General features: G+C 39.0%; 1 protein-coding gene across 3 annotated transcripts in view; it reads left to right on the forward strand.

Moving 5' to 3' along the window:
• RECQL (RecQ like helicase) overlaps window positions 1-26,608 on the forward strand; it is a 58,435-nt gene that overhangs the window by 14,622 nt on the left and 17,205 nt on the right. For 2 of the 3 annotated variants that reach the window (XM_086713911.1, XM_086713909.1), the window contains exons 3-6: window positions 8,536-8,733; window positions 9,845-10,024; window positions 12,658-12,764; window positions 16,834-17,032. In XM_086713911.1, the coding sequence (XP_086570037.1) occupies window positions 8,536-8,733; window positions 9,845-10,024; window positions 12,658-12,764; window positions 16,834-17,032 (684 nt within the window). Of the gene's footprint in view, window positions 1-6,858; window positions 7,691-8,535; window positions 8,734-9,844; window positions 10,025-12,657; window positions 12,765-16,833; window positions 17,033-26,608 lie in introns of all 3 variants that reach the window. The other variant, XM_086713910.1, reaches the window with a different exon arrangement.

Here is a 26,608-nt window from a genome sequence, read left to right on the forward strand (position 1 = left end):
TTCTGTGTCCCAGGGCAGATGAACCTGCTCCCGGTCCTTCAATAGTATCCTTTCCCACTGTAGTTTGCAGCATAGGGGCTGGGAATTTTCTTTGTTACAGTGTGTGTCTCTTGCTGTTTTTCATGTGCTCTATCTTTTGTTGTGCAGAAGCTGTTCAGTCTCCTTGCAGTTCTTCAGAAGGAATTGCTCTGTTAATAGGTGTAGATTTGTTGTGTCTGTGGAGGAGATGAGTTCAGGGTCTTCTATGTTGCCATCTTGGATCGGAAGTTCTCTGTCAGTTAGGGTTTGATCAGAGAAGCAGAGGCACTATGCATGATACAAGGGATTTACTGGAGGGATTTAACCTTACGTGATTGTGTGAAGTGGTCAAGCTCTTCCCTGGTGTTTGTCACCTGTGTGTGTGGCACTGAAGTCCACGCCAGCGGTCAGGAAGAGAAGGTGATGTACAGTGGGGGTGCAGAGGCAAACTGCAACCTGTGAATCGTGAATCGTGTTTCTTAGCAGAACCTGTATTAGTCTCAGTGCCTCACAGTCTCCAGTGTGGATGATTCAGGAGTGGGTGTACATGCACATGGACTGGCATACTGCTTGGCTGAGGGTTCAGAGAAGCTGAAGGAGAACCAACAGCATCTGGGGGAGCTACAGACTCTGCTCTTTCCCCAAGGATATCTAGCAGCAGCCAGAGTTGTGGGCTCGGTGCTGCCCTGTGCCAGTGAGGTCATCAGTCCTGGTCTTAACTAACCTTTCCACATATGGAAAACAAGGGCACTCTTTCACTTCTACCTTCCATATATCTGGCTGCCCAAGGAAACAACTGTCCCTTGTACAACCAAAGACAAACTCTTCTTCTCCCCCAAAAAGGGCACACGTTCTTGTTATTCATCTTTGGATGATGCTCATTCCTCTTGCTAAATCACATCCTTCTTGGTAATCCTCTAACTTAATTCCTGAGATATGAAGTCAGCTACTATTAGCACATTTTATTTAGATGTTAGGAAAATAGGAAAAGGGACCTAGATACATACATACATACCTACCACCAATAACAAAAAGGAAGAGATGCTTGTAGTTATTACAGTCCTGTTTCTCACCTGGTCATGTGGTCATTAGATGTTATTTTATAACTATGTTCTTCACTTTTGTATTCCTTCTTTGCTGTCAACAACACCTCACCTGGTTACAAATCCTTGCCCGGTGTGTGGACTTGCCTTAGCAGTTTGCTTGGATTTAGCTTTTGTAGTTTTGCATTAACTTTGATCACAGAACATGGGAATACCAAAAGGTACCCTAGAGGTTTTCCTACATTTCACACATACTCTTCCTTATTTCAGTAGTGTTGTAGGAATCCAGTTTCCCTTGAATAGTCAGAATCAGTCACCCAAGCCAGTACAGTAACCTCCATCTTTTCCTGTTGATTTACTGGCATGAGGAGCTCAAAGTGGTCAAGAAGCAGTCCGCTTCCATTTATTTTTATTTTTTGTTTTTTAATTTAAATTTTAGTTTTAGTGAACATACAGTGCAATATTGGTTTCTGGAGTAGAATTCAGTAATTCATCACATGTAATACCCAGTGTTCATCACAACAAGTGCTCTTAATACCCATCACCCATTTAGCCCACTCCCTGCCCACCTCCCTCCATCAACCCTTTTTGTTCTCTATCGTTAAGATTCTCTTATGGGGGTGCCTGGGTGGCTCAGTGGGGTAAGCATCTGACTTTGGCTCAAGTCATGATCTCATGGTTCGTGAGTTTGAGCTCCACACTGGTCTCCTTGCTGACAGCTCAGAGCCTGGAGCCTGCTTTGGATTCTGTGTCTCCCTCTCTCTGCCACTCCCCTGCTCACACTCTGTTTCTCTCTTTCAAAAATAAACATTAAAAAGTCTCTTACGGTTTGTTTCTCTCTCTTTTTCCTTTGTCTCTTCCCATATGTTCATCTGTTTCTTAAATTCCACATATGAGTGAGATCATACAGTATTTATCTTCCTCTGACTGACTGATTTCACTTAGCGTAATACACTCTGGCTCCATCAATGTCGTTGTAAATGGCAAGATTTCATTTTTTGATGGCTGAGTAATATTCCATTGTGTATATATACCACATCTTTTTTATCCATTCATCAGTTGTTGATGGACATTTGGGCTGTCTCCACAGTTTGACTATTGTTGATAATGCTGCTGTAAACATCAGGGTGCATGTACCCCTTTGAATCAGTATTTTTGTGTCCTTTGGGTAAATACCTAGTAATGCAATTTCTGGGTTATAGGGTAGTTCTTGAGGAGCCTCCATACTATTCTCCAGAATGGCTACACCAGTTTGCAATCCCACCAACTTCTGTTTAAATGGAACCACTGCATTTTCCCCTGGTAGAAGCATTCCTTCCTGATAAGACCTCTAAACCAGTAAGGTTCAAAGTTTCAGGGATGGGAAGCAAACATTTTATTAGTGGATCACTAGTAAGTGGTAATAGTAAGAAGAGCCACTCTCATTTCCACCCTGATCCCTAGGCTCAAGAATCCGATCTATAGGACAAACAGCATTATTCATTGTTTTGGTAGGTAAGGGCAGTTATACTGGCTTCCACTTAGTCTTTCCTAAGAGGGGACTGATATATGTATTTGGCCCATTGCTGAATGTATCTATTCTGATAATATGATCTAGAACTGGAGAGAAAAGCATAGAATGGGTTAGAGGATCTCCTGAGCCCACTGTATGATGGACATGAGCAAAACTGCATTGATCACGTGATTTGCATAAGTCCAGTCCCTGTTTTGACTGGTGGATCACCATGGCATTTATCTTCCAGGAACTGTCCATTCAGAGTTAGTGTCTAGTAATTTATGAGAAGCTATTTTCCTTTCCCCAATACATAATTACCCTGATACGTTTCTTTGGAGAACACTAGTGAGAAGATTTACTATATAAATTTTTAGTTGTGTCTTTTCTCACAGGGTCCCAATCTCTATTCAGGGGACTCTGGGTCTATAAATTGGTTCTTTTCTGGGAGCTGGTTGAAAGACTCTGACTCTATAGTGATTCAAGTCAAACTTAGTTTACCAGAATCAGGGCTTTGCATTCTGCATATTCAAATCAAGTAAACCGTTTCAAGGACATCATGATCAACTAGCCAATGCCAGAGTTCTCTGCGGATCAGACTATTCTGATTACTGTTTCTGCTCTGTTGCCTGTTATAGCAACCACATATATCTTTTCTTTGGTTGTGAACTGAATTAGCCCTCATACCTTGGAAAATCCATTATTCTCATTGATTCTGTTGATCTGCTTCAAAGGCAGTACTTCCCTCGCTGTCATTCCTAGCTTACAGAGACCAGTCACTGTGAGCTCTTCAGGGAAGCTGGGTAGCATTCTCCTGTCCTGAAGCCTCTGGATCACCTCCTTTAGTGTATACCCAGAAAGTTCTAGCCCTTCAGTATCATTGAGATCTACACCTGTGTCATTCTATCTCAACTTTCCTTTTTTTTTTTTTTAATTTTTTTTTTCAACGTTTATTTATTTTTGGGACAGAGAGAGACAGAGCATGAATGGGGGAGGGGCAGAGAGAGAGGGAGACACAGAATCGGAAACAGGCTCCAGGCTCTGAGCCATCAGCCCAGAGCCCGACGCGGGGCTCGAACTCCCGGACCGCGAGATCGTGACCTGGCTGAAGTCGGACGCTTGACCGACTGCGCCACCCAGGCGCCCCACTATCTCAACTTTCTAATAATTCATCTTTGGAGCCAGGTTTCTGGCAACCAACGAAGTAAATTATTAGAGCCACTCCTGGCCACTGTACTACTGCACTAAACCATACTTTCATATTGAGTCTGTATCAGTGAATTTAGGTTCATTTAATATTCTATTCACTCTGATTTAGTACCATTGGGATCTGTTCCCTCACATATTCCCACCATATCTCTGGTGATACAGGCATACCTCAGAGATCTTCAGATTTGTTTCCAACCACTGCAATAATAAGTCAATATCACAATAAAGCTAGTCAAATGAACTTTTTAGTTGTCCAGTGCATATAAACATTATGTTTATACTGTTCTCTATTAAGTGTGCAATAGAACGTCAAACAATGATGTTCATACCTAATTAGAGATACTTGATTGCTGAAAAATCCTAGCTATCATCTGAGCTTTCAGTGAGTGTAATGTTTTTGCTGGTAGAGGGTCTTGCTGTAATGTTGATGGCTTCTGACTGATCAGGGTGGTGGTTTTGAAGGGTGGGGTGGCTGTGGCAATTTCTTAAATAAGACAACACTTAAGTTTGCTGCATTAATAGATTCTTCCTTTCACGAATGATTTCTCTGTATGTATGATAGCATTTCACCCACAGTAGAACATCTTTCAGAATTGGAGTCAGTCCTCTCAAAACTTGTCACTGCTCTATCAACTAAGTTTATGTAATATTCTAAATCCTTGGTTGTCCTTTCAACCATCTTCACAGCATCTTCACTGGGAGTAGATTCCATCTCAAGAAACCACTTTCTTTGTTCATTTAACTTCTGTTAAAGTTTTATCATGAGATGGCAGCAATTCAGTCACATCTTCAGGCTCCACTTTTTTTTTTTTTAAGTTTATTTATTTATTTTGAGAGAGAGAAAGAATGAGCAGGGGAGGGACAGAGAGAGAGAGAATCCCAAGCAGGCTCCACACTGTCAACACAGAGCCAATGCAGCACTTGAACTCATGAACCGTGAGATTGTGACCTGAGCCGAAACCAAGAGATGGACGCTTAACCCACTGAGCCACCTAGGTGTCCCAGGCTCCACTTCTAATTCTAGTTCTCTTGCTATTCCCACCTCATCTGCAGTGACTTACTCCACTGAAATCTTGAGCCCTCTAAGTCATCCATGAGGGTTGGAATCAACTTCCAAATTCCTATTAATGTTGATATTTTGACACCTTCCTATGGATCATGAATTTTCTGAATGGCATCTAGAGTGATGAATCCTTTCCAGAGGTTTTCAATTGATTTTACCCAAACCCATCAGAGCAATCCCTATCTGTGGTAGCTATAGCCTTATGAAATGTATTTTATAAATAATAAGACTTGAAAGTAAATGACCCATGAATTACAGATGGATGTTGTGTTATCAGGCATGAAAACAAGATGAATCTCTTTAAACATCTTCATCAGAGCTCTTGGGTGACCAGTGCATTGTCAATGAAAGAAATCTTTTTTCTGAGCCCTAGGGCTCAAATAGAGCTCAAATATAACCCACGTTATAAACAGATGTGCATAATTATAGATTCAGGCTTATAGAACACAGGCAGAATAGATTTAGCATAATTCTTCTTGCCCCTATGATTTTTGGAATTATAAATGAGCATTGGCTTCAACTTAAAGTCACCAGCTGCTTTAGATCCTACCAAGAGAGTCAGTCTGTTCTTAGAAGCTTTGTAGCCAGGCATTGACTTCTCCTCTCTATGAAAGTCTTACATGGCATCTTCCAGTAGAAGGCTACAATAAAAATCTGTTGTTTCTTGTGGCCACCTTAATTAACTATTTTAGCTAAATCTTCTGGATAACTTGGTGTTTCTACATCAACACTTGCTGCTTAACACTTTTATGTTGTGGAGATTAAACCTAGCAAACCAACCTCGACTAGCTTCAAACTTTTCTTCACCTTCCTCACCTTTCTGAGCTTTCGTAGAATTTTAGTAAATGTGGTGCCAAAGTGAGCACTCAGCCTTCCTAGAAGTGAAGAGAGTCAGGGCCTTGCTCTGGATTAGGCTTTGGCTTAGGGGAATGTTGTGGCTGGTGTGATCTTCTGTTCGGATTACTAAACCTCTCTTCATATCAGCATTAAGGCTGTTTTCCTTTCTTACGTTTCATACGTTTACTGGAATAGTACTTTTAATTTCCTTCCAGAACTTTTCCCTTCCATTCACAACTCAGCTAACTGACTCAAGAGGTCTAACTTTCAGCCTGTATTGGCTTTTGACATTCGGTAGTCTTGGCCCAGTACCTATAGGAGATAAGGGGTTCTTCTGGGACAATCATAGAGACTTTGAGGTTCCTTTATACAGATCCTACATTTCTCTCAGGTTTTTCAGCATATTTAGGAGGGGCCAATCAACCGCGTTATTCTCAACAGAAATATTCTGTGACAGCAAACACTTGGTCACCCAGAGCCTTTCCCTCTCTAGATACTTAATTACTGGTGTCTAGATTGTAATCTAAGTAACTTTGTCTACTACATGCCATGGAATACCAATTGAACTGCAGGCAAGGGTCATTAATGCCTTTAAATCTAATCAGATCAGAGACTATTCTAGGTGGCAGAGAAGCAATTTAGAGAACCTGCTTTTAAGTTTCTTTTCCTCTGGAACATTTGGTATTGGTTAGGGTTCACTCAGAGAAGCTGAATCATGAGTGATTTAAGGGATTTATTGTAGGGATCAGTTCCTGTATGATCATGGGGCCTGGTTAAGCAGTCCATTGCTAGTCCTGAAGTCAGCAGTGCCAGCAGTAGGAACAGGAAGATGGAGATGGAGTGTGGGAGGGTAAAGATGAGCTCAAACCCAGGAGGACTTTCACTTGGACTTGTGTTGGTTGTGTAACCGCCTCCAAGGCTCTGACTCCAGATGCTGGTGCCCTGCAGAAGAGCTAGTACACTTGCCATAGAAAATTGCACAAGAACATGGCCAGGGATTCAGGGAAGCTGAAGAAGCTGTGGGCCAAGCTACTGCCCCAAAGAGGTTCAGTAGGAGCTGGTGGAACTGGGTTCTGCTTTATGCCAGGAAGGTGAAGCAGCAGATCCATGACAATGTGAATGAGCCCCAGCAGCACCTGACATTATGCCAACCATCTGAATGTAAACCTGACTGCTGTTTCATTTTTACCTTCCAGGTCTGAAGCAGAGTTCACTTGTGACCAATCCTAACCAGAATCATGCAGGGAAAGCAATTCTGGTATTGGCATAATACAAAAACACCATAACATCCTATTTTAAATCATAGCCATGAGATTTCATCTTATGAAAATTTGGGGCATTAAAGCTAGACACTGATTAAAGCAGGCTGATGTTTTAGAGAGCATCAAGGACATCTTTAAAAATTTTTGGTTTCTATTGGTATGGTGTCAAAAGGAATCTCACTTTGACTTTAATACTCGGATTGATTAGAATCATACATTAAGTCTGCTTTATAAATTAGTGATGATGGACTTATAATGTCAATTCCAGTAGCACACTCAATTTTTCTTTTAATTGTTACATCAGCTTGTTTATAATCACCAACGCCTTATCTTGCCAACATATGAACCCAAATATGTTTTCATGAAATAATAGCTAAGTAGTTATGGGGTGAATATCACTCATCATCAGGGAAATACAAATCAAAACCACAATGAGATACTACTTCATAACCTGTCAGAATGGCTAAAATTAACAACTCAGGAGACGACAGATGTTGGTGAGGATATGGAGAAAGGGGAACCCTTTTGCACTGTTGATGGGAATGCAGACTGGTCTAGCCACTTTGGAAAACAATATGAAGGTTCCTCAAAAAATTGAAGATAGAGCTACCCTATGACCCAGCAATTGCGCTACTAGGTATTTATCCAAAGGATACAAAAATGCTGATTTGAAGAAGCACAACACACCAGTATTTATAGTAGCACTATCAACAATAGCCAAATTATGAAAAGAACCCAAATGTACATCGACTGACGAATGGATAAGGTAGGTGTGGTATATGTATACAATGGAATATTACTTGGCAATCAAAAGAATGAAATTTTGCCATTTGCAACAACATGGATGTAATTAGAGTGTATTATGCTAAGCGAAGTAAGTCAGAGAAAGACAAATTAAGATTTCATTCATGTGTGGTGTTTAAGAAACAAGCAGATGAACATAGGGGAAGGGAAGGAAAAATAAGATAAAAACAGAGGAAGGCAAATCATAAGAGACTTTCAAATACACAGAATAAACTGAGGGTTACTGGAGGGGAGGTGGGTGGGGCAATGAGCTGAATGAGTGATGGGCATTAAAGAGAGCACTTGTTGTGATGAGCACTGGGTGTTATATGTAAGTGATGAATCACTAAATTCTACTCTTGAAACCATTATTGCATTATATGTTAACTACCTTGGATTCAAATTAGCAAAAAAAAAGCTTCCTTTTGTTTCAAAGTTTGGTCACTTAAATGACTTAGGAGACTGTTGGACCATTGCCCTACAACACAGTAAATATAATAATGATCATTTATTAAATGTATAACTATGTGCCAGTTACTATGTTAAAACTTTCCATATATTATCTCACTTAATTCTTTAAAATAATACTATGAAAGCTAGATATTGTCCCCTTGTACAGATGGGGAAATTGAGGCTTGGTTTAGTGCTTAGCCTGAGCTAAGAGGAGGACCTAAAATTTAGGTCTATGTGACTCTAGCACACATGCTCTTAACCACCTTACTCTACTACTGTAAGTTTGTCTGTAATTCTGATGGTGAGGAATAGCCAAAAATCAACAGAGATACCTAAAACTAATTAATTATTGCATCTTTTTTTCCTTCCTCATAGCTCTAACTGAAGAATTGGAGTCTGTAACCAATGAGCTACATGCAGTAGACATTCAAATTCAGGAACTTCTGGAAAAGCAACAAGAGCTTATTCAGAAAAAGAACATCCTAACAAACCAAATAAAGCAGCATTTTGAGGATTCTGATGCTGGAGAAAGCAGTGAATGGGATTCTTCACCTGCTGCTTGGAATAAAGAAGGTTTGCTCTGTTTTTGTTAGTCTTGTTTCTGCTTGTTTCTTTACACAGGAGTTAAATCATTGTTCCTGGATCAGTGCTTTCTAGGCACTTGGAAGGGAAACTGGCTGTTCCTTAAGTGCATGGGAAACCAGTAGGCAAACCATTCTTTGCCCATGTTCTTTTTGAATGAAGCTTTTATTATTCACACTTCATTATTTTTTCCAAATGTGGTTCTTTTTTAAAAAAATTTTTTAATGTTTATTTTTGAGAGAGAGAGAGAGACAGAGCATGAGCAGGGGAGGGGTACAGAGAGAGGAGGAGACACAGAATCCGAAGCAGGCTCCAGGCTTTGAGCTGTCAGCACAGAGCCCTGACGCAGGGCTTGAACCCACGAACCATGAGATCATGACCCGAGCCAAAATTGGACGCTTAACTGACTGACCCATTCAGGCGCCCCTCCAAATATGGTTCTAGCAGCATCAGTCAGTGCTTGGAAAAAGAAGATTTTTTACTAAATTTTCTAAGTTTTAATTAGAAAAAAGTTAAACAATTAAAAAAAAATTCAAACTTGCCAAAGTCTAGTTCATTTTCCTGCCCTAGTGAACACCTTCCTTGATTCAAGATCTTGCCAAGTCTCATGTTTATCATGAACTATCACTTATACTGGAGTTCGTAACAGTGCTTTTGTAGCCCTTGCTTTTCAGGGGATTTGCTTCTAAACAAGATATTTACATAAAAAACTCCGCATAATTGTTAACTTGACGGTATTTGAGATTTTTATGATACTATGAATTCCTTGATCAACAATCAGACTGGTTTTCAATGCCTGGTCAAGGACCTTCCTCTTCTATGTAGGTTAATTCTCAACTGGCAAATGTTTTCATTTTTTCTGATGGATTGTTTCTTACTATATATCATTAAATCTTTTTGCCTAAGCTTCGGAGTTAAACTAATCTCAAAATTGTCAGTATAAAGGTTAAATTGTCAGTAATATTAAAACTTACATAAATTCTTAACTGCTTTTCTCTAATATAAAAGCTGCCACTTACGTTTGTATTGCATTTATAATCCTAAATAATTCTAATATATTTGGCTTATTATTATTATTGTTTTATTATTATTTTTTGTCTAGATTTTCCCTGGTCTGGTAAAGTTAAAGAGGTTCTGCAAAATGTCTTTAAACTGCAGAGGTTCAGACTGCTTCAGCTTGAAACTATTAATGTAACAATGTCTGGAAAGGAGGTATTTCTTGTTATGCCTACAGGAGGTGGAAAGAGCTTATGCTACCAGTTACCAGCATTATGTTCAGATGGTATGTATTAATAAAGATTCGTTTTAAGTTGAACAAAGGAATTTCTGTCTTTTTTTAAATGTTTGTTTATTTTTGAGAGAGAGAGAGACACAGAGCACGAGTGGGGGAGGGGCAGAGAGAGGGAGACACAGAATCTGAAACAGGCTCCAGGCTCCAAGCTGTCAGCACAGATCCTGACGTGGACTTGAACTCATGAACCATGAGATCATGACCTGAGCCAAAGTCGGACATTCAACCGACTGAGCCACCCAGGCACCCCAAGGAATTTCTCTTTTAAGTCTTAAAAAAAATAATTTCTAACCATACTTATGTATAAATCAAGTGCATTTTTAATTTCATTTATCTTAATGTTAATAGACATTTTAAAAGGTTCACTTAAAGAGGGAATGTTAAAGACTTTGAGCAGAATTGGTTCTTTTATATGGTTCTTCAAACATAATTAAAAAACATGTTGTGGGACAAAAAGTACTAGAAAAGGAATCTATAGACCTGGAGTCTAGTCCCAGATCTTTATTGAGTGTCAGCTAGGGGTGTTAGGCACTGGAGATAACAGTAGTGAGCAAAATGGGCAAGGTTCTCGTTTTCACAGAGCTCATAGTGTAAAGCAGAACTTTCTCAAACTATAATGTGTGTAAGGATTACTGGTGACATGACTGACATGCAGATTCTGAGTTTGTGTGAGACCCAAGATCTTGCATTTCTAACAAGCTCCCAGGTACTGGGTTGCTCTTTGGGGACTAGCAGTGGTATAGATAGAGAGGGGTCAGCAAACTTACCTTTAGAGAGGCAGTCAGTAAATGTGATAGGTGTGGTTCATATGGTCTCTGTGGCAACTACTGAACTCTGCCATTGGGGTACAAAAGTAGCCATAGACAGCATGGAAACAAATGGATATGCCTGTATTCTATTAAAACTTTATTTACTCAAACAAGCAGCTAGTTCTTAGTTTATTGATACCTGGACTAGAAAATAGAGGTAATTGTAGGCAATTGCAATAAAAGTTTTGTGATAAATGTTTTTTTATTTTAATTAATTAATTTTTTAATTTTATTTATTTATTTATTTATTTATTTATTTATTTATTTATTTATTTTGAGAGAGAGAGAGAGAGAGAGAGAGAGAGCGCACGAGCAGGGAAGGGGCAGAGAGAAAGGGAGACACGGAATCCAAAGCAGGCTCCGGTCTCTGAGCTGTCAGCACAGAGCCCAATGCGGGGCTTGAACTCACAAACTGTGAGTTGGACACTTAACCAACTGAGCCACCCAGGTGTCCCATGATAAAGGTGTTAATAGGGAATTAAGTCAGTGCAAAGATCTGGTCTACGGACTGTCCAGAGAAGGCTGTCCTGAGCAAGTGGCATTTGAGCTGAAAGCTGAAGGATAAGTAGGCAAAGATAGACAGGAGAGGAAGGAAGAATGTTCACGCAGGGGAGCAGTATTTCTGAGAGCCCAAAAGTAAGAACATGCATGGTAGGGAGTATCAATAATCTGGAAGAATTTCAGTGTGGCAGGCAGTGAGGGGCAAGCACATGGAAAGAGTCTTGAAAGATATTATAAAAATTTCCTTAGATGAGTGGGAAACCATTGAAGGGTTTTATATAGGTAAGAGACTTGCCAGAATTGTGGTTTAGAAGATGGAGGAATTCCAGAAATAATTAGGAGGTAGATTCAGTAGGACTTGGTATTCATTGGATTGGGGGTAGGAAAAGGGATAGTCTAGAATGTTGCCCAAATTCTAGGCTGGGACAAATTGTTCACTGAAATAGGTTACATTTGGAGACATAATTTACATGGTAATGGAGAGAGAGGGAAGATGAGTTGAGGAAGGGGAGGTAATGAATAGGACATTCTTTGGAAAGAATTGCTGTGAAGGGAAAAAGAGAGGGGACCCTAAATTCGGTATCCAGGGTTTTTCAAAGATGAGAGAGGCTTGCCTGTGTTTAAATGTAATGTGAAGTTATCATTGATGAGGGAGAATGTGAAAATACAGCAGAGAGACTATTTGAGATGTCAGAATCCCTGATAAAGTCCGAATTTGGTATATTTTTTAATTGGTCTGCTCTCTGGTTTATTTTAAGGAACAAACTATAGAAACATAAGGTCAGTGATTTTAATAATGTAGAATAGCTCTTACAGCTGTGCACAATTTCAATAATAAGAGAAAGGGGACACTATCAGAATTTCATCCAGTCAATAAATGTTCACTGGTTTCTATGTGGCATATATTAATCTGGTACAGTAAGTGGAAGAATACTCTTGTAACTATCATTCTTAATTATACGGGTTACTTATGTTTGGAAACTTTGGAATAACTTTTTTCTGATATAACTGCTTACTACTTGACTTGATTTATGTTATTTTGCTAAGGTTACCAGTGCTGATTGTTAAAAATGATAGTAAAGTAAAAATTCACAATCATATCTATTTTTATCTTTATAGTAACGAAGGAGGGAAGAGATTTCTGTCTAATCTTATATCTGCTTATTTGACTAATGATCATTTATTTATATCTATCTCCTCTATTAATGAGGGTAAAAAATAGGTAGCATATTGATGTTGTGATGTCCTCAGGTGAGTGGTTGAAAGTCATTCTGGAGGTAGTATAAAATTTAAAGTAGATACTTTCTCTTTTAGGTTTTACCCTTGTGATTTGCCCATTGATCTCTCTTATGGAAGACCAGTTAATGGTTTTAAAACAATTAGGAATTTCAGCTACCATGTTAAATGCTTCTAGTCCTAAGGTATGCTTCTGTGGTTCTTTTTTTTTTTTTTTTTTTCATTTGTTTTTTAAGTTTATTTATTTTGAGAGAGAGAGAGTGTGAATGCCTGTTTGGGAGAGGGGCGGAGAGATAATCTCAAGCAGTCTCCATGCTCTTAGCACAGAGTCTGAAGTGGGGCTCAATCCCATGAAAAAGATCATGACCTGAGCTGAAACCAAGAGTTGGATGCTTAACCAACTGAGCCACCTAGGCACGCCCTGTTTTTAAAATCCAAACTCTTCACTAAAGTAGGAGCCTTGGTTACAATTGAATTGGTTATAAAATTAGAAGCTAATAACTATATCAAGAGTTGCAAAGTACTGTTGATGGGCCAGTTCTAGTCTACTACCTATTTTTATATGGTCTGTGAGCTAAGAATGGTTTTTACATTTATATTTATATATTTTAATTTAATTTGGTTTATTTGAGAGAGAGAGAGAGAGAGCATGAGCAAGGGAGGGGCACAGGGAGACAGAGAGAATCTTAGGCAGTCTCCACACTTAGCACGGAACCTGACACTGGGCTTGATTCCACAGCCCTGGGGTCATGACCTGGGCTGAAATCAAGAGTTGGATGCCCAACCAACTGAACCACCCAGGCTTTTATATTTTTAAATGGTTAAAAAAAAGTTAAAAGAATAACACTTTGTGAAGTGTGAAAATTATAAGGAAGTCTGTAAAGTTTTATTGGAACACAACAGTGCTTGTTCATTTATGTGTTGTTTTCACACAATAATGGCAAAATAGTTGTGATAGATACTGTATGGCCCACAAAACCTAATAGTATCTACTATCTGGCACTTTACAGTAAACATCAGCTGAGCTATTTTATATTATTTATCTATTAGAAAATAGTAAATAAGAATTCCTAATTATACAACATTATTAAATATAAATGGTGCACTACTAACAAGATAACCTGTCCCTATGGAATCTTTTTGGTTTCGTAATGGACTCTCTTACTTTCATCTGTTGAATAAGCATTTCCCAACTATTCTTTTTTAAAAAGGATGTTATTGAAATTTTTTAAAGTGCAGAAAAGTAGAGAGAATCATAATAAAACTGTAAGTACCCATTAACCACCTTTAACATTTATCAACATATGACCAATCCTTTTTCAATTATATGCCTGGAATTTTCTCTGCCTCCTCCCCTTGGTTTATTTATTTGAAACAGTTCCCAGATATCATATCATTTTAGTTGTAACTCCTTTAATATATATCAGAAAAAAAATAATTGCAATGGCATTATCATACCTAAAACAATTTAATATTGATTCATTAAAATCATCAAGTAAATGGGTGTCTGTGTGACTCAGTTGGTTAAGTATCTGACTTCGGCTCAGGTTATGATCTCAGGGTTTGTGGGTTCGAGACTGCCATCGGGCTCTGTGCTGACAGTGTGGACCTTCTTTGGATCCTCGGTCTCCCTTTCTCTCTCTGCCCTTGCCCTGCTCGTTCTCTCTCTCGCTCTCTCTCTCTCTCTTTCAAAAATTAAAACATTAAAAAATATTCACATTTTGGGGCACCTGGGTGGCTCGGTTGGGCATCTGACTTTGGCTCCGGTCATGATCTCACAGTTCTTGGGTTCGAACCCCGTGTTGGGCTCTGTGCTGACAACTCAGAGCCTGGAGCTTGCTTCGGATTCTGTGTCTCCTTTTCTCTCTGCCCCTGCCCCACTTGCTCTCTGTCTCTCTCTCTGTCTCTCTCTCTGTCTCTCTCTCTCTCTCTCTCTCTCTCTCAAGAATAAACAAACAACAAAACAAACAAATTCACATTCCTTTGTCTCATCAAATCTTACTTTCCTTTTTTAAAATCACGGTCCAGAATAAATTCATGCATTATGTTGTATTTTGTTGATCTCTCTGTAGATTCCCCTTATTTCTTATTTGTTTCCCGATGCAAATTTAATTTTTTTATTGAAACTAGGGTCTTTTTCTAGTTTGCTACATTCTGGTTTTTCTGATAACCTTCTTGTGATATTGTTTAACTTGTTATTTTTAGTTAGACTTAAAAGCGTGACTGTATTTGGTCTTTTCTTTTTCAAGACTTTATTCCCCATGGCATAAGTAGGAGGTACATCATAACCTGGTTATTTTGTGTGATGTTAAGTTTGGTCAGTGGGTTCAGGTGATAACTGCTTGTTCTGTTATTATCAAGTTCTTTGTCCCCTTTTCATCTATTGGCTTTAAAGCCACTGATGATTATTGCCTGCCTTTAAGTAACGGCTCTAGTTAGGGGCTTACAAAGTGGTGATTTCTCCTTCTGTCACTCCTTCTTTTATTAGCTAGGCATTTTCTATAAAGAACTTTTTCCTTATAAACCTTTGCAGGTTGAGAATTGTTTCCCATTCTTTCCCAGTTGTCAGAGAGTTGTTTTCTTAGCATTCTCCAAAGGTAGTCAATAAGATCTTTTTTTTTTTTAAGTATCATTATCAACTTACGAGTATCTAGCGTATTTGATAGATCTTAATCCATATTATTGTTTTTTGTGCTGAAATAGCCCCATCTTTGAGCAGTGAGCATCTGTTCAAGTTGGCTCCTGAATCTTTTTTCTTCATCCCATAGTTTTTGACTCCTTGCTTTTTTGTGAAGTTACTCCATGATCAGTTTGCATATTTCCTCTCAGACCTGGCATCAGCCATATCTCCAGGTAGCCCTGGTTCCTTGGTTTTTCCCATCTATTTCTATTTTATTGAAACTGTCATGTCCTAACTGCTCTCTTATTCAATGGGTTAATGTGGAGAACATTGCTTTCTAATACTGTACTTCTTTAACACTGAAAAATAGTAATAATTTGAACTGTATCACGACTGAACAGTTGGAGAGAAAATAAAGAGAAGGGATAGGTCAATTCCAAATTTCTGTTTGCTTTCACTAGCAGTTCATAGGATGTGAATACAAATCTTTTTAACCTTGCTGCTCCACTTTGCCAGAAATTCTGGTGTGTTTTTTTTTTCTTTTTAACTCCTCCATCTCTGAGGAAATAGCCTTATGTTTGCTCCCCTAAGATTTCTGAGACATTTAGGACCAGTTGAAATGTTTAATGTACTTTAGTTATTCCTTAAAAAAACTTAAGGATATCTTAAGGAATTAGCAAATGGTTTTGCTGGGATACTGAAAGCAGTTTGGACTTTGTCCATCACGTTCACCATTGTTTCTTTACACTTCTTTTGGTCCTAATTAGGTTAGAAGGAAAAATATGACACCTAATGTGCTAAATATTTTATGAAATAGAGCACTAAGAACCTAATAACTGTGAGCTTTTAGGATTTATTTTTTATTATATATAAGTATATATTTTATTTTATAAAATCATAATTCAATGAATAGGATACTTTATAAAACCTAAAGAGATTGCGTAGATTTGATAGCATCATTAAAGTAGCTAATAAAGAATAGATTTTGTTCAGATACATGAAGAGATCACAAATACAATGTTAAAATTAATAAAACCCAACTTTATAACCATCCCTATTGCATTTAGCTCATATTTTGGCATTTATATGAACAACTTAGAATTATGTCTTCATAGAGTAAATGCCTATTGGAGTGTTTTCATTTTTACTTTTCTCTTTTTTGTCAAATGAGATTATTCTTTTATCAATATTTGGTTATAAGTAAATAACTAAAATGCTATTTACAGCTACCCTGAAGTTTAGTACTGGGACATGGTCACAATTTTAATGAACTCAACATCTGCTAAAACAGTTTAAGGCTGTTGCTTTGAGTAATGAGCATCTTTTTTTTTTTAATTTTTTTTTTCAACGTTTTTTATTTATTTTTGGGACAGAGAGAGACAGAGCATGAACGGGGGAGGGGCAGAGAGAGAGGGAGACACAGAATTGGAAACAGGCTCCAGGCTCTGAGCCATCAGCCCAGAGCCCGACGTGGGGCTCGAACTCCCAGACCGCGAGATCGTGACCTGGCTGAAGTCGGACGCTTAACCGACTGCGCCACCCAGGCGCCCCAGTAATGAGCATCTTAAGTTACCACTTAGCATCCCCACTGGCTAGCTCAGTTCTGTCATTATGTCTGTTTCTCCTTCCAACAGGAGCATGTGAAATGGGTTCATGCTGAAATGGTAAATAAAAATTCCAAGCTAAAGCTAATTTATGTGACTCCAGAGAAAATTGCAAAAAGCAAAATGTTCATGTCAAGACTAGAGAAAGCCTATGAAGCGAGGAGATTTACCCGAATTGCTGTGGATGAAGTTCACTGCTGTAGCCACTGGGGACATGATTTCAGACCTGGTATGTATGATGTGTCTAGAAAACTCCTTGATTCTAGGGACTGTTTTCTTATATGATGGAAATCCCTGCTTCCATTAAAATTATTTTCTCAGCCAGTTATCTCATTTTCTCTTGCCTTAACTTACGGGGAACCAAGAGGCAGAATTTTAATCTCTACTCCCCACCATGGTAGTGCTTAGTCTGATTGCCTTTATCCCTTGAAATGTATGTTTCTTAAACATTCTCTCCCATCTTTAGCCATAAAGATTTACTGACATCCAGGTTCTCTCTCACATCTGTTGAGGAATTAGGATCTCCTTCAAGGTCGTCTTCAGGGTCTTTGGCATCCACTTCCAGATCTACACTCAACTAACACCTCGGGGTTAAAGTTCTGTGGGATATTTGAGTAACCTGTTTCTTTACTTCTCCAACTTAATCCTACATGGCCAGAAGCAGATCACTCAGACTTATTCTGTGCAAGACAGTCTTAGATTTAAAAAGTCCTGCTCGTGATTTCAACCTCATTTCTTTCTGAACCTGCTTTCACACTCATATGGCTCCCCTGGGGTCCTCTTTAATCCGTCCTTATATTTGCCCACTGCTCTAGGCCCCACCTGATGGCCACTGTTTCCTCCTTCCAGACTCTTCTGTTGCCACTTTTCTGTTGTGTTTCTCGTGGATTGCCTGGCATTTTACCTGCTTCAGTCTCTGTGCCAGACTTTTCTTCTGGACCCATCCAGGCTTCTGCTTTCTCTATTCCTGCTGTTTCAGTACTAAGCATTGGTGGGAAAAAATTGCAGAACTGCATTAATTTCCACCTCAGTTCAGCTTTCATCGTACCCCGCTATCTTTTTCTTGTTCCTGTTTTGTCTCCTGCATACATTTCTTCCAATGAGCTTTTCATGCTGCTAATAACTTTTCTTTAGGTCCTAACTTATACTTAGCAGATGCCTCCCAGAGCCCGGAAAGTAGGTGCCAGCAGGTATGGACGTCTTCTCTTTTCCCTTCCAAACATTAGTAATCTTGTTTTGTTTTATTTTGTTTTTTCTTAAGTCAAAAGGGACCATTTCTTTATAAGTTACCATGACTCCTTCCGCTTCATCCTTTCCTGCCTTCTTAACTTTGACTTTGTCAAAGTCTTCACTCCTGCGTCTTCAGACTTTACAAAAACAAACATTAGAAGCCGAAGTAGTCTTTGGCCTTTTCCACCCCTTTATGGCATTGTCCTATTTCTGTTCTTCTTTTTGCCTCCTCCTCTAAACTCTCTCCCCTTCTCACCTTTATTCCTTTTTGACTTCATTGAGTCGCTTCTGCCTCTGCCACTCTGCTCAGGGGTGACCTGAGACCCCACTCCCCACCGCTTAATCCTGTGGGCTCATCTGCATTCCCCTTCCTGCTCACTTTCAGGAGCATTTCCTGCACTCACCTCTCTCCTTGCCACTTTTGCCTCCCTCAGTGACGGAACGCTTTCTGCGCTCACTGCTGCCTTCTTCCTTTGCTGCCACCTCAAATGTTAGTGTTCTCTATGGTTCCGATCTCTTTCACCTTTTCTTACACTTCCCCAGGCCTCGTGGACTTGTGGCCTGAAGACACATTCACTGCCTTCAGAATTATTTGGGACACAGGTAATTTTTAAAATTTTGTTTTAAATGCCTCCGTGCATATACTGTCCTTTCTACAAAAGACCCCACCATCTTAATCAGACTACTCCAAAGAGTTGTTAACTGCTAGCTAGTGGAAATGCCAGGTTTCTGACCCTTACCTTATATTTCCAACCTCAGTGCTCATCTCTTAGGATGAGAACCATTGCTTGTGTATTACCATAACTTGTGTTGGCTCTGTAGATTAGCTGCCAGCTGTAATCAGTTTTTCCCATGTGTAGTCCTGTTACTCCTCAGCTGTAGATTTATATTCCTAATTGTTTATTAGAAATGTGTACCCATTTAAAAAACTGTTTGAGATATAATTGACATATAACATTGCATTTATTAGTCTTAGTTGTGTAAGATAGTTATTTGACATATGCATATACTGGGAAGTGATTATTACAGTAAGTTTAGTTACATCATCAATACACATAGTTGCAAAATCTTTTTTCTCTTTATGAGAACTTTCAAGATTTACTCCCTTAGCGACTTTACAGTATTATCACTATTGAGCATTACTATAAGTTTGTACATTTTGACTCCCTTCACCCATTTTTCCCACACTATGCCTCACTTCTGGCAACCACCATTGTGTTCTCTGTATCTTTGAGATGTTTTTTGTTTGTTTGTTTGTTTAAGATTCCACATGTCAGTGATGTCATACAGTGTCTTTCTCTGGCTGACTTACATCACTTAGCATAATGCTATCAAGCTTCATCCATGTTGTTGCAAATAGAATTTCCTTTTTATGGCCAAATAATATTCCATTGTGTGTGTATGTATATATACATAGCGCATTTTCTTTATCTGTACATCAGTGCACACTTACATTTTTTCCATGTCTTGGTTATTATAAATAATGCTACAGTGAACATAGTGGCTTAGATATCTTTTCAAGATAGTGATTTTTGTTTCCTTTGGGTAAAGACTCAGAAGTGGAATTGTTAGATCATAAAGTAGTTTTATTTTTAAATTAAAAAAAATTTTTTTATTGTTTGTTTTTGAGAGAGAGAAAGAAAGAGTATGAGCAGGGAAGGGGCAGAGAGAGGGAGACACAGAATCTGAAGCAGGCTCCAGGCTCTGAGCTGTCAGCACAGAGCCCAACACAGGGCTTGAACTTGTGAACCATGAGATCATGACCTGAGCCGAAGTTGGACGCTTAACCAACTGAGCCACACAGATGCCCCTATTTTTAAATTTTTGAGGAACCTCTGTACTGTTTTCCGTAGCAGCCACATTAATTTACATTGCTAACACCAGTGCATCAGGGTTTTTCTTTTCTCTCACATTTCTTATTTCTTGTATTTTTGATAATAGCCATTGTAACAGGTGTGAGGTGAAACTTCATTGTGGTTTTGATTTTCATTTCACTGATGATTAGTGATGCTGAATACTTTTTCATGTACCCATTGCCTATTTGTATGTCCTCTCTAGAAAAAATATCTATCCAGATCCTCCGCCTATTTTTCAGTCATAGTTTTTAGGTATTTTTGCTATTGAGATAAATGAATTCTTTGTGTAGTTTTTATGTTGACATTTTATCATATAGTTGCAAATATTTTTTCCTAGCCCATAGGTTTTCTTTGCTGTGCAAAAGTGTTTTATAGTTTTATGTAGCATCATGCTCATATATACACACTAAATCATTCTTTATCCATTCATCAGTTGATGGATGTTTGGGCTCTTTCTATAATTTGGCTGTGGTTGATAGCACTGCTATAAACATTGGGATACATGTGCCCCTATGAATCAGCATTCCTGTATCCTTTGGATAAAGTCCTAGAAGTACTATTGCTGGATCGCAGGATAATTCTATTTTTAACTTTTTGAGGAACCTCCACACTATTTTCAGAATGAGTGCACCATTTTACATTCCCACCAACAGCCCAAGAGGGTTCCTCTTTCTCCACATCCTTGCCACATCTGTTGTTTCTTGAGTTGTTAATTTTAGCCCCTCTGACCGGTGTGAGCTGGTATCTCAATGTGGTTTTGATTTGTATTTCCCTAATGATGAGCAGTGTTGAGCATCTTTTCATGTGCCTGTTAGCCATTTGGATGTCTTCTTTGGAAAAGTGTTTATTCATGTCTTCTGCCCATTTCTTCACTGGATTATTTGTTTTTCAGGTGTTGAGTTTGATAAGTTCTTTATAGATTTTCGATACTAACCCTTATCCAATACATCACTTGAAAATATCTTCTCCCTTTCCGTCGGCTGCCTTTTAGTTTTTTGGATTGTTTCCTTTGCTGTGCAGAAGGTTTTTATCTTGATGAGGTCCCAGTAGTTCATTTCTGCCTTTATTTCCTTTGCCTTCGAAGACGTGTCAAATAAGCATTTGCTGTGGCTGAGGTCAAATAAACAGGTTGTTGCCTGTTTTGTCCTGTAGGATTTTGATGGTTTCCTATTTCACATTTAGGTCTTTCATCCATTTTGAGTTTATTTTTGTGTATGGTGTAAGAAAGTGGCCCAGTTTCATTCTTGTGCAAGTTGCTGTACAGTTCTCAGCACCATTTGCTAAAGAGGCTGTTTTTTTTTCCATTGGATACTCTTTCCTGTTTTGTTGAAGTTTAGTTGGCTGTATGTTTGTGGGTCCAATTCTGGGTTCTGTATTCTGTTCCATTGGTCTTTGTGTCTGTTTTCATGCCAATACCATAACGGTCTTGATGTTTACAGCTTTGTAGTAGAGGTTAAAGTTAAAGTCCAGGACTGTGATGCCTCCAGCTTTGGTTTTCTTTTTCAACATTACTTTGGCTATTCGGGGACTTTTGTGGTTTCATACAGATTTTAGGATTGCTTGTTCTAGCTCTGTGAAGAATACTGATGCTATTTTGTTTGGGGTTGCATTGAATGTATAGATTTTTTGGGTACTATCGACATTTTAGCAATATTTGCTCTTCCAATCCATGAGCATGGAATATTTTTCCATTTCTTTGTTTCTTCTTCAATTTCTTTCATAAGCTTTCTGTAGTTTTCAGCATACAGATCTTTTGCCTGTTTGGTTAGATTTATTCCTAAGTATTTTATGGGATCGACTCCTTGATATCTCTGTCTGTTGCTTCATCTTCAGTGTATAGAAATTCAGCTGATATCTGTAAATTGATTTTTTTATCTTGCGACTTTGCTGAAATAGTGTCATGTATCAGTTCTAGCAGTTTTTTGGTGGAGTCTTTCAGGTTTCCCATGTAGACTATCATGTTATCTGTGAAAAGTGAAAGCTTGACTTCTTCTTTGCCAATTTGGATGACTTATTTCATTTTATTGTCTGACTGCTGAGGCTAGGTCTTCAACACTGTGTTAAACAACAGTGGTGAGAGTGGACATCTGTGTTGTGTTCCTGATATCAGGGGGAAAGTTCTCAGTTTTTCCCCATTGAGAATGGTATTAGCTGTGGGCCTTTCATATATGGCTTTTATGGTGTTAAGGTATATTCCCTCTGTCCCTACTTTCTTGAGGATTTTTATTAAGAAAGGATGCTGTATTTTGTTAAAAGCTTTTTCTCCCTCTATTGACAGATCATCTAGGTAGAAAATAAGTAAGCAAACAGTGGCTCTGAATGACACATTGGACCAGATGGGCTTAACAGATAAATTCAGATCTTTTCATCCAAAAGCAGCAGAATATACAGTCTTCATGAGTGCACATGGAACATTCTTCAAAATAGATCACATACTGGTTCACAAAACAGTCCTCAACAAATATAAAAGGATTGATGGGGCGCCTGGGTGGCTTGGTCGGTTAAGCGTCCGACTTCGGCTCAGGTCATGATCTCGCGGTCCGTGAGTTCGAGCCCCGCATCGGGCTCTGTGCTGACAGCTCAGAGCCTGGAGCCTGTTTCAGATTCTGTGTCTCCCTCTCTCTCTGCCCCTCCCCTGTTCATGCTCTGTCTCTCTCTGTCTCAAAAATAAATAAACGTTAAAAAAAATTTAAAAAAAAAAACAAATATAAAAGGATTGAGATCATACCATGCATATTTTCAGATCACAACGCTTTGAAACTTGAAATCAACCACAAGAAAAGAACATCCTACTAAGGAATGAATGAGTCAACCAGGAAATTAAGGAAGAACTTAAAAAATACATGGAAGCCTGTGAAAATGAAAACATGACAGTCCAAACCCTTTGGGATACAGCAAAGTCAGTCCTAAGAGGAAAATACATTGCAGTCCAGGCCTATCTCAAGAAGCAAGAAAAATCCCAAATACAGAATCTAACCTCACACCTAAAGGAACTAGAAACAGAGCAGCAAAGAAACCCTAAAGCCAGCAGAAGAAGAGAAATCATAAAGATTAGAGCATAAACAATATAGAATCCAAAAAACAGTAGGACAGATAAATGAATCACTGGTTTTTTGAAAGAATAAGCAATTGATGAACCCCTAGCCAGGCTTCTCAAAAAGAAAAGAAAGAGGTCCCAAATAGATAAAATCACAAATGAAAGAGGAGAGATCACAACCAACATTAAGAAATACAAACAATTATCAGAGAATACTATGAAAAATTATATGCCAACAAACTGGACAATCTGGAAGAAATGGACAAATTCTACACACCCACACACTACCAAAACTCAAAAGAGAAGAAATAGAAAACTTGAACAGACCCATAACCAGTGAAGAAATTGAATTAGTTATCAAAAATCTCCCAACAAATAAGAGTCCTGGGCCAGATGGCTTCTCAGGGGAATTCTAGCAGACATTTAAAGTAGAGTTAGTACCTATGCTTCTCAAGCTGTTCCATGAAATAGAAACGGAAGGAAAGCTTCTGTACTCCTTCTGTGAAGCCAGCATTACCTTGATTCCCAAGCCAGACAAAGACATCATTAAAAAGGAGAATTACAGGCAAATATCTCTGATGAACATGGATGCAAAAATTCTCAACAAGATACTAGCAAATTGAGTCCAACAGTATATTAAAAGAATTATTCACCATGATCAAGTGGGATTCATTCTTGGGCTACACGGCTGGTTCAGTATTCACAAATCAATCAATGTGATACATCACATTAATAGAAGAAAGGATATATACCCTTTGTTTTCTTCTAGTGGTGCTCTGGTTCCAGGTCTTATGTTTAAGACTTTTTAAATCCACTTTGAGTTGATTTTGTATATGGTGTAAAGTCCTGTTTCATTCTTTTGCATGTGGCTGTCTAGTTTTCCCAACACCATTCATAGAAGAGACTGTTGCTTCCTGATTGTATATTCTTGATGCCTTTGTCATAAATTGACCATATATATGTGCATTTATTCCCAGGTTCTCTATTCTGTTTTGTTGATCCATGTTTCTGTTTTTATGCTAATAACATATTGTTTTGATTATTATAGCTTTGTAATATGGTTTGAAATCAGGGAGATTGATGTCTCCAGCTTCATTCTTTCTTAAGATTGCCTTGGCTATTGGGGGCCTTTTGTGGTTCCATACAAATTTTAAGATTGTTGTTTCTAGTTCTGTGAAAAATGCCATTGGAATCTTGATAGGGATTGCATTGAATCTGTAGGTTGCTCAGGGTGTATGGACATTTTAACGGTGTTAAGTCTTCCTGTTCATAGACACAAAATATGTTTCCATTTATTTGTATTCTCTTCAATTTCTTTTATCAATGTCTTATAGTTTTCAGGTATATAGATCTTTTACCTCCTTGGGTAAATTTATCCCTCAGCATTTTATTCTTGATGCAATTGTAAATGGAATTGTTTCCTTTCTTTTCTTTTCTTTTTTTTTTTTTTAATGTTTATTTATTTGACAGAGAGCGTGCATAAGCAGGGAGGGGCAGAGAGAGAAGGCGAGAGAGAATCCCAAGGAGGCTTCATGCTGCCAGCACAGAGCCCAATGTGGGCTTGATCTCACAACTGTGAGATCATGACCTGAGCCTAAATCAAGAGTCAGATGCTTAACTGACTAAGCCACCCAGTCATCCCTCTTTTTTTTTTTTTTTTTTTTTTTTTAATATTTACTTTGAGAGACAGTGTGAACGGGGGAGAGGCAGAGAAGTGGAGAGAGAATCCCAAACAGGCTCCATGCTGTCAGTGCACAGCCCGATGTGGAGCTCTATCTCACGAACTGCAAGATAATGACTTGAGCCAAAATCAAGAGACAGATGTTTAACCGACTGAGCCACCCAGGTACACATGGAATTGTTTTCTTAATTTCTCTAATAGTCTATTAATAGTATATAGAAACACAACTTATTTTTGTGTATTCATTTTGTGTTTTGCAAACTTTCTTTAAATAGTGACAGTTTTACTTATTCTCTTTTAATTTGGATACTGTTTATTCTTTTTCTTGCCTAATTTCTCTGGCTAGGACTTCTAATACTGTGTTGGATAAGAGTAGTGAGAGTGGGTATCCTTGTCTTGTTCCTGAGCGAGAAGAAAAGGTTGGAACTAATAAGCTTGAGAGGAGGGTCTTTGTGGAGCTGAAACTCAGACCTCTGAGGAGGCACAGCTACCTGGTGCTGGAGCCTCTTAATGGAGGCAGAGGTGAGGTGGACCTGTGATGAAGCTGGTTCTTCAAAGTTTGGAAAAACTGTATTTGGCTGCTACTCCAAAGAGACAGTGCTGGTATAGGGATGAAGAAGCCTTGCTGGGTGACATTCTTGAGAACACAGGCAAGCCCACAGGAAGCAAAAAGGAAGGAGCAAGACCCTAATTCTTCCCTTAGCCTTGTAGTCTAGGGCCAGCTGGCAAAGCAGAAAGGTAGTGTGCACATTCCCTGCATCAGCACTGCAAACAGTGTATCAAAAGGTGGAGTTGGAGGGGCGCCTGGGTGGCGCAGTCGGTTAAGCGTCCGACTTCAGCCAGGTCACGATCTCACGGTCCGTGAGTTCGAGCCCCGCGTCGGGCTCTGGGCTGATGGCTCAGAGCCTGGAGCCTGTTTCCGATTCTGTGTCTCCCTCTCTCTCTGCCCCTCCCCCGTTCATGCTCTGTCTCTCTCTGTTGCAAAAATAAATAAACGTTGAAAAAAAAAAATTAAAAAAAAAAAAAAAGGTGGAGTTGGAGTTGTGAACAAATAATGTAATAGCTAGTCCATCATCCTTGGTTTATCCTACTTCTTTTTTTTTTTTTAATTTTTTAATTATTTTTGAGAGTGAGAGAGACAGAGCATGAGTGGGGGAGGGGCAGAGAGAGAGGCAGACACAGAATCAGAAGTAGGCTCCAGACTCTGAGCTGTCAGCACAGGGCCCGATGTGGGGCTCGAACTCACGGACTGCAAGATCATGACCTGAGACGAAGCTGGACGCTCAACCGAGTGAGCCACCCAGGCGCCCCGGTTTATCCTACTTCTGCAGATCCAGTCCATCACCAAGTCCTATCAACTCTGCCTCTAAAGTGAATCTCAAGTTTGTCCTCTTCTCTTTGTCCTGCTGCCTCTTAGGTACACCTGGGCTCCTTTCCCCTGACCTACTACAATGATTCCCTAACTAGTCTGTGATTCCAGTCTTACCCTTTTACAGTTCATTCTTCATACAGCAACCAAAGTGATCTTTTCTAAGTATAAATCAAATCCTGTTACTTCCCTTCCTAAACTACCCAGCAGATTCTCTTTGTACTTAGAATAAATTCCATATTCCTGACCGAGGTCCATAAGGTGACATGTGGTCTGTCCTTTGTTTACCTCTCTCCCATTTCCTATTCTTCCTCCCTCCCTCGTTATACTTCCATTACACTGGGCTTACCACTCTGAGCCCTTCTCACTCTCTGATAATAACATATTTATTGGTTTACTCTTTGTCTGGTTCTTTGCTTGAATCGTTCCATTTGCAAAACGGCTTTGTCTTGTTCACCACTTAACATTCAGTTCCTGAAGACATGCTTGGCACAAATGGATGAATCTTGGGCTCTTTCCCTCCCCTTCTCTCCCCTTTTCCCCACCCCGCATCCCCCAGAGCCCATATCCCAATAGTTACCAGGACCTATCGGGCTTTAGTTCTTGGGTTTGTATTCAGTCTTTTCTTTCTG

This window comes from Puma concolor, chromosome B4 (assembly GCF_028749965.1).
Source record: "Puma concolor isolate L17-30 chromosome B4, mPumCon1.1.hap2, whole genome shotgun sequence".
Taxonomy (NCBI): domain Eukaryota; kingdom Metazoa; phylum Chordata; class Mammalia; order Carnivora; family Felidae; genus Puma; species Puma concolor.